This window comes from Musca autumnalis, unplaced genomic scaffold (genome assembly GCF_047663935.1).
Source record: "Musca autumnalis isolate F117 unplaced genomic scaffold, ASM4766393v1 scaffold_1, whole genome shotgun sequence".
NCBI classification, from domain to species: Eukaryota; Metazoa; Arthropoda; class Insecta; order Diptera; family Muscidae; genus Musca; species Musca autumnalis.
In genome coordinates this window covers 233,499,747-233,508,712 of record NW_027411644.1, presented here as the reverse complement: position 1 = coordinate 233,508,712, position 8,966 = coordinate 233,499,747, and the positions used below count along the sequence as shown (strand labels likewise).

The 8,966-nt window shown below is 33.5% G+C and overlaps 1 protein-coding gene across 4 annotated transcripts; it reads left to right on the top strand.

Annotated features, from left to right (window-relative positions):
- Positions 1–237: 237 nt before the first annotated feature.
- On the top strand, positions 238–8,010 carry Mpc1 (mitochondrial pyruvate carrier). Of its 4 annotated transcripts, none has more exons than XM_073960444.1 (4): positions 238–310; positions 711–1,036; positions 1,097–1,197; positions 7,155–8,010. In XM_073960444.1, exons 2-4 carry the CDS (start codon positions 954–956, stop codon positions 7,328–7,330), a joined length of 360 nt encoding a protein of 119 aa, XP_073816545.1. In that variant the 5' UTR covers positions 238–310; positions 711–953; the 3' UTR covers positions 7,331–8,010. The 4 variants fall into 4 exon arrangements, with proteins under 4 accessions (XP_073816545.1, XP_073816543.1, XP_073816544.1 ...); XM_073960442.1 differs by having other exon boundaries at positions 238–320; XM_073960443.1 differs by having other exon boundaries at positions 241–306.
- Positions 8,011–8,966: the final 956 nt, after the last annotated feature.

The following is an 8,966-nucleotide window of genomic DNA, read 5'->3' as shown; positions in this document are numbered from 1 at the left end:
TTCTCCTACTCGTAGTGTTGAGTAATTAATATTAAACATTGCTATTTTTGGCAAATATGCACATATTTTATTTATAAAATAGTTAAAATAAAAGTTATCTTTATGAACTTTTATTAACCTTTTATATGTATGTATGTAATACTTGCAAGGGTTAACAACTAACGGTCCTTGATTATTCACTTTTTATGCGAGTACCCACATTCACATTCTGTTTACATTTTTTGACAGCTGTTCAATGCCATTCTCCATTCTTCTTCACTAGTCGTTGTTTGTCGTTGTCGTTTGTTGTGTTAAGATTGGTTAGCGGTAGGTCCGTTGAGGTTCGTTTATTTACTCAACGCAGCATTCCCGTATAAATTTCTAATTTATGAAAAAGTTTATTGATTGTGTTGTTTGTTTGTGTGTTTGTGTCTACTGCCTGCAATAAAAGCTTGCTTGTTGTGATTTTTATTTGTATATTCATGTTTGTTATTGTCGTTCTATCCACACCGCCACCACCTCGTATTATTTAATTTACGCATTGTCTTGGTTGGTTGATTGTGCATACCCAACAGCATTCATTCTATTGCAATATTTACATAACGTTTTTCTTTTACATTTCACATCAAATGAAAATTTCTGTTGTGTTTCGTTTGAACGTAGAGAAATTATGTTAATCGATTAATTAATAAACAAGATTTTTTTATTTTCTTAAAACGTGTCACATTTAGAGCTGTTGCTGCTGCTGTTTGCTCCCTTGAACTTGGAAAACTAGTAGACAGACGAGATTGGTGTCGTGGTGGAACTTTTCAAACGTAATTTTGTTTCAACGCTCACTGCCCGTATAGCGCAACAATCAATTTAAGTGCCATATTGTAGTGGAAAATACGTTGTGTTTACTCTAAGTCTGACCTCAGGTGGTTGTTATTGAGTTTTTGTGGAGCAATCGCTTAGAAGAAAACAAATCTTAAATCATGTCCCAAAAACGTGCTGCTGGCCTTGTTGGAAAACTTGTCGAAAATCTCAAGAGCAAGGAATTCAGGGAATATTTGATGAGGTAAGTAGTATTGAAACATATTGCATAAAATAACAATAACACTTTCTCTTTTTTATATAGCACACATTTCTGGGGTCCCGTTGCAAACTGGGGTATTCCAATTGCTGCTTTAGCTGATATTAATAAGGACCCTAAATTCATTTCTGGGCGCATGACCTTAGGTAAGACTATAACCGATATAAAATCAAGGAACAAATGCCGTTAAGGAGATGTGCATTAATTTCTAATAGCTCTGTTCCTTTACTTTTAAATAGTAAAAGTAGAAAACTTGGTGTACTGGAACAGTTCGAGTAAACATGATATTAAAGTCAGTACAAAAACTGATATAAAAAACGAATGCTGTAAAGCGCTATGCCGAAATGGTTAATAATTCTGTTCCTTTACTTGTTAAATGGGTAAAGTAGTGATCTTGGCGTATGCGGGAACACTTTCCGAGTAAAAAATGATAAAAAATTAGAACAGAAACTGATATAAGGAACGAGTCCAGTTACTTTTAAATAGTAAAAGTAACCAACTTAGTGTTCGGGAACACTTTTCGACTAAAAATTACGAAATGTATAAACACGTTTAAGCCCAATTCAAAAGAAATAGGAACTTTTTGAAACACAACTGTTTCAGTGCCTTATAAGTAAAACAAAACAACAAATTTGTGCATGTCTAATTTGATAGACCTTTTCATTTTTTGCATAAAATTTTTCTTACATAACGTCTGTGCATAATATTTAATTTTATTCCGGTACATTATCTATATTAATTAACACTTTTCGCTGATAAGATTTATTAATAAACTGTTTTTCGTTTTGAATTTAGAGTCTAGTCTATCTTATCAGGATTGCAAAGTATATAAAAAGCAACTCAAATCATTTTTAATCAGATTACTTTTTGTTAAAACAGTTTTTTTTGTAGTCAGTGGTTAGATTTTGTTTAGCTTTTTTCTCACAATTTGTTAACAGTTATCATTTATGACAATTTAATGATTATTATTAATTGGTCAATTATTTCAGTAGTTAAGGTGTCTGAGATTTGTGTTTTTCTATGTAGCCACGTATTGTTATTGATGACCAAACGATATCAGTTTTCCAATGAATGAATGAGTAAGCAAACATTTGCTGTCAATGAATGAAGCTATGTTAATTAACAAATCAAAAGATAATGCTTCAGCGTTATTCAAAAGCTAATGTTTTAATTAGAATTATTTTAATATAATATGTACTCACCGTTGTTGAATGAATAGAGACGTTATGTTTAACCACTTCAAGTTCAGGTGTACTCGGTGAATGTATGTAAAAATATAATTATTTTTAATGAAAAAAAAAAAATAATCATTCAAATAAATTTAAAGATATCTGTATGTATTTTAGAACATTTAATATTAAAAAACGTAAAAAGAAGACTGTCAAAACTTAATTGATCCATCAACTTTTAATTTTCAATCGGACCAAATATTACATATTGAAACCGTAAAGCAGGGCACTCACCTATCAGTCTGCCTAACAGCATTTGTGATAGTATCCCAGTTGTTCGGGTAACTAGCGAATAACTAGCAATTTTTCTAGCCTCTTGGTAAACACCCCTAGTTACCACCCAATCTACTTGCAATGTTATAGACTGGTGAATTTAACATGGGGATGTCATAGGCAGGGGTCTATTGTCTCCTCAATGCATTTCCAGTAACCACCAAATTCGATAGTCGTGTAAAGGCAATTGTCTCTTCATTGCATTACCAGTAACCAGTCAATTCGATAGTCTTCGGAAAGCCACTTGTCCCTTCATTGCATTACCAGTAACCAGTTAATTCGGTAGTCAGAAATGATAGACAAAATCACTAGTAAGTTGTAATCAGTATACCGGTTTAAACAATGTAAATATAACAGTTAATCTGTATATTTCGTATATGCGCTAACCACGCTTTATTTAATTATATGATGTGTATATACATACATATATTACAAAGGACAATTTAATGTTCATCTTCAAGTTCCTAGATATTGAAGCTTGTGTGTGAATCCTTGATACTGGAGCTAAAGTTTATTTGGTCCTGGGAATGTGCATCTCATGTGTGCTTCAGATTCAGAATTTGTTTTCATGGAGTGCTTATGAACAGCACAAGTAACTGCGTTACCTCAATTGGTTTCGACCACATACATATATATAGGACGTAATTTGTTGGGTCAGGGTGGCAATTGAACAAATGCGTAGTCTCGTGAGGGCTTTGGTGGCAGTTACAATACGTTTTCTATAAGAATGAAGTGGTTATAGCCACTTGCAAATTAAAAAATCAAAATTTTTGTATTGGTTTAATTTAAAGTACAGGTAGAATATAATATGTTCCAAATTTTGAGTCGATCGGATAAAAAATGATTGAGATGTGAGTGGTTAAAATGCATTGTGTTTTGTATGTAAGATAAAAATTTGAAACGGGTTTCTCTCGAAATGTCATTTTTGAAAACGGTGCCCACTAGGGTTATGACTTTTTTACAACCTCATATTCCTGTATCATAGCGTGATGAGTTTTGCCATAAGATTACATAAAATCTTAATTATAAGGTGATTCGGTGAAAAAAACCTCACGCACAAAATAATTTTAAAATTTGAATTTATCAAAATTATGGACAATTTTTTGAAGTCACTGAAAACAGATATATAATTGAAAATAAACTTTAGAGCCACATGAGATAATTAAAATGACATAAAATTTATTTCTCACTATATTTCTTCAATTCTGAGAATCGTAAAAATGTCGAAAACGCTTTTATTCAAAAATATAATTTTTTAACAAAAAACAAAAAATTCAACATTTTTTTCAAAGTGACTTTTTTTCGCTTCTTTTTTAATATTTGAATGAAATAAACGTTATTATAGTTATTAGTAGGCTTATATTTATTCATTCGTGCAAAAACAAATAATTTTTTGAATTTTTTTTTTTCATTTCATATATTTTTTCAAAAAATATTTTTTTTAAAATCGATTTGTGCGTGAACTTTTTTTATATTTTAATGGAATAAACGATAGCATAGTGATTAATAGGCAAAAGTTCATTCATCCCTGCTACAGGAAATCATTTTTGAGGAAAAATATCAAAAAATCATAACCCTAGTGCCCACTGTTGCTCGAATCTTCATATATTTTTGAGGGACTATTATATATCATACAAATCTTGTCTTTAAGCGAGAGACTTTTTTTATTTTTTTGGTGGATTTATTGCGAAAAACCATCCATTTTTATACCCTCAGCCTTTAGGCTATGAAGGGTATATACACTTTCATACGGGCAAAATGTGCCTCATCGAAATAATGGTTTTAGACCCCAAGTATGTTTGGACGAAATGTGTTTCAGACAATTTGGAGTCGATTGAGCAATGTCCGTCCGTCTGTCTGTCTGTCTGCCTGTCTGGCTGGCTGGAGCGCACGATAACTCTCGAACGGATGAACCGATTCGGTTCAAATTTTGGCTTTCGTAATATTTTGCCCAAACTTAGTTTAAGTTCGAAGATGAGCTATATCGGTCCACCCCTTCCGGTACCTCCCCCACAAAAGTTCGAAAATGTTCGGAAAATTTGTGCGCACGATAACTCTTGAAGGGAGTAACCGATATGGTCCATACTTTGCCCATCGTGGAGCGTGTACCAGACTTAGATCAGGGTTTAATATGGACTCAATTGGTCCACTCCGTCGGGTACCTCCCACACAAAAATTTGGAAAAGTTCAGTTTAGGACCATCTCTCGAATCGCTTTGATTTTTGATTTAGCAACTTGTATTCACTGCCCTCCATACGACGGTATAAGTTTCATCAGGGGCAAGTCCATACTTCCTGAGAAAATAGCCTGAAAGTTGCAAAAAAAACCCCTATGACACCGTGTGAGGAGGTTGGAGGGCAAAATAACTCTCGAACAGGTCTGCCGATTCGGTCCAAAGTTTGGTCTTAGTAATATTTTGTCCAAACATAGTTTAAGTTCGAAGATAAGCCATATCGGTCCGCACCTTCGGGTACCTCCCTACCAAAGTTCAAAAATGTTCGAAAAAATTGTGTGCACGATAACTCTTCATGGGAGTGACCAATTTGGTCCATACTTTACACATCCTAATGTATCTACCAGATATAGATCAGGTTCGAATATGGACTATATTAGTCCATTCTCTCGGGTACCTCCTACACAAAATTTTGGATATATTCACTTTAAGACCTGCTCTCGAATCAATTTAGTTTTTGTTGAAGCAACTTGTATTCGCTGCCTCAATTACGCCAGTAAAAGTTTTTTTCAGGGGCCAGTCCATACTTCTTGAGAAAACAGTCCGAAAGTTGTAAAAAACCCCTATGGCACCACATGTAGCGGCTAGAGAGCTCAAACCGAATACTCAGAGATGGTCTGTCTGCAATAATGACGTATCTGACATACATTTCTGACGTATATTACATACGTCGGAAACGTCGTAAACCTAGCCAAAAAACAAGGTTTTTGACAGAATAAACAAACGAATTTTTTAACCAAAAATCGATGTTTTTTACATAATATACCTCATTTAATTATATCATTTGAGATCCTATTATATTAAAAAACAGGCATAAAAAGATTTTACTCTAATATATACATTTTATATATATATTTTTAGATTATATGGACATTATACATATGTTTGTTTATAACTTCACCGGCAAATTCTTTGAATCATACTCAAAAGCCACACGTTGAAACTTTCATACGAAACTTTCACAGCTTTTCGGCGAGAGGAGCTTGGGTGAAGGATTTCCTTCATCCTCCAACTTTTCGGATGAAAGTTTCACCGTGTGGTTTTAGAGATATGTAAAGCAGTGGTAGTGTTCGAAATATATTGTAGATGGCGTGTTAAGTGCGTAATACAATTTATTCAATTATTTTAGTTATTTTAAAAATTAAAATATTAATAAAAATATGCTGTTATTTTCAAAAAAAGGTACGGAGGCCCTTCAATAGCACAGACAGTTTTGCAAAATTAATATTAAGTAAAAATATGATGGTAACACACATTTTTTGAGGTTTATGACGTTTACTACTTTTTATACGTTTTCTACGGGTATATGACGTTTTCGACGTTTACACCTTTCTGACCGTCGAAAACCTGAAAAGTCGTCATACAGGCCATCTCTGCGAATACTGCGTTCGTCCACACTTTGGACTTCGTAATATTTCTTCGAATATTAGATGAAATTTAAAGGTGGTTCTTATAGGTCCACTCCTTCCGGTACATCCCCCACAAATGTTCGAAAATATTCGCTAAAATATCTATATATATCTCATCGACGAATCCACACAGGCTGAGGGTATATCTCTGTCAGCAAAGTCGACTGATACTTTTTTACTTGTTTTTTTTTTGCAGCATCTCGTATTCCCTTCCCCCATTACGACGGTACTGGGGCAAGTCCATACTTCCGGAGACAATAGCCTGAAATATGTAAAAACCATATCGGAATTATGTGTAGTGGCTGATGCGCACGACAACTTTCGAACTATACTATATATGTATAATGTGTTGGTCCAAATTTTACATATCGTAATATTTCCGCTCCTCATTTATTGTACGGCCTCTTCTCTTTAGCCAATCGATATGCGGAGCTAGTTGAGGCGGTGTGAACGTTATCGGACATAATTTAGTTGGGATGTCAACCTCAGTAGCGTCTTTCTTCTGGAGGCCAGTTCTATAGCCTACAGCCGATGTAAGGCCCTTCTGTGCGTTCGATGGCCATCGTTTCAAGAGATTAGCCTTTTCCACTAAACATTGGATAACCGATTGGCACGCATTTGTCTGACACTCCGGTAATAACTTTAAATGAGAAATTTAATTGTGTTCGATCGAAAATCTCAATGGTTTGGTTGTTATATGCCAAAATGTCTAAAAAACGTGGACATGTTAGCTCGATTAATTCAATTAATTGGTTTAGTATTGTTAAATCTTTTAACCGATCATTTCTTATTTACATGATACAATCTCATTTAAAACAATTTAAATTTTACAAGCTGAAAGAATGTCAAAACTAGTCCAATCTTGAACTACAACTTAGCAGCTAATGCAACTGGTTAACAACAACTTTTTATTTGTTGTATTACCAATACTAATAGATTTTATTTTTTATACCTTTCAGCTCTTACATTATACTCTTGTTGTTTCATGCGTTTCGCTTGGAAAGTTCAACCTCGCAATATGCTGTTGTTTGCCTGCCACATAACCAACGCCACGGCGCAATCGATCCAGGGAGTACGTTTCATAAATCACAACTACTTATCGAAGAAGGATGAGAAACAAGTGGCAGCTGCATAAAATTAAAGCTTTAAACAGGGACACAAATGTAATCGAACAATTTTTTTGTTTTGTTTTATTGATTAATCCATAAGAAGAAAACAGTGTACAAAATATGTTATTATTTGTAACAAAGACAAAAACAGATTTCCTGAAGAAACATCAAACAACAAATATCCACCCTATTATTAACTGTTGATCATCGCATTCTTCAGGGAATCACCTGTTAATATTGTTTTGTAATTCATACGTACAACAACATTACATCTCTATATACATAGAATTACATTAAGCTACCTGCATAGATAATACCAACAAATGAAATAAAACAAATTTTTATTCAGTAGTTAAAAAAAATAAAACATCTTATGACAAACAATTGGTGTTATTATTGACATTATTGTAAAGTCAGACGACATGAATTAAACGCACGCTATGTAAAATTGCACACTCACATGCTATTATACAAATATTTTACAACAACAACTATAAATATGAAAATAACCTTATTTAGATTATAAACAATATGCATGCCTTGCGTTACGATGTCAAAGTAGAATTATCGCACTTAGAAACAAAACAAGTCGAACTAGTCTTTAGTTTAATTTAAATGGACAGCAAATTTTGTTGTTTTATTAAGGTGCCATTTCAAACAACACACACACACATAAGTGATAAATAAATATTAAGTGTTCTGAATCGAATACTAATGTAGTTTTAATTAAAAACATTTGTAGTAATGAAACAGTTGTGAGATAATGTTAAACCAGATGGGATCGTAAAATCTTGAAATAAATCCACATTTTCTGTCGCCATTTGTTGCTCTCTAAAAATTAAAAAAAGAGTTTATTTATTGACTTTTTAATATCTACCAAGAAATCAGTAAAAAAATCACGATAGTTGATAGGTCCTCATGAAAATCTTTATCCACATTTATTGTTCCTTTTTGTATTTCCTAAACACTGCCTCCCAAAATCTTTAATTTTTTTCTCTCATTTTTATACCCTCAGTATTTAAGAAGATGATATATACACGGCACGATATATACGACCAAAATGTGCCGCATCGAAATAATGGTTTTATACCCCAAGTATGTTTGGACGAAATTCGTTTCAAACAATTTGGAGTCGATTTAGCAATAAAAAATAAAATATGTACCAAATTTTGCACATCGTAATATTTCTACGAGAGATATATGAGGTTCGAATATGGACTATATAGGACCACTCCTTCTGATACCTCCCACTTTGTTTTTTTCTGCAACAACTTGTATTTGCTGCCCCCATTACGACGGTACAAGTATTTTAAGGGTGAAGTCCATACTTCCTGAGAAAATGGCTCGAAAGCTTTAAAGAACGCCTAAGGCCACTCTGTACTAGAGCTGGAAAACTATCGAAAGTTTAATAGGCCGATTCCGTACAGCGAGGCGAGTCATGTCGCGTCGTCTATCGTCTCTGCGATAAAATTTAAAAAATGCACTACGTACAGCGATAGAAAATAATCGTCGATAACAAGTTATTTTTTTTTTATTTTATTTTTATTCGTTAGTAAAAATGAACGGCGACAGCTAATTTGTTGTCGCCGGAAAATGAACATTACGGCGACAAAATTTGACGTCGTCGTGCGACTTTTGCCATACGTAATGGAAAAATTGCAA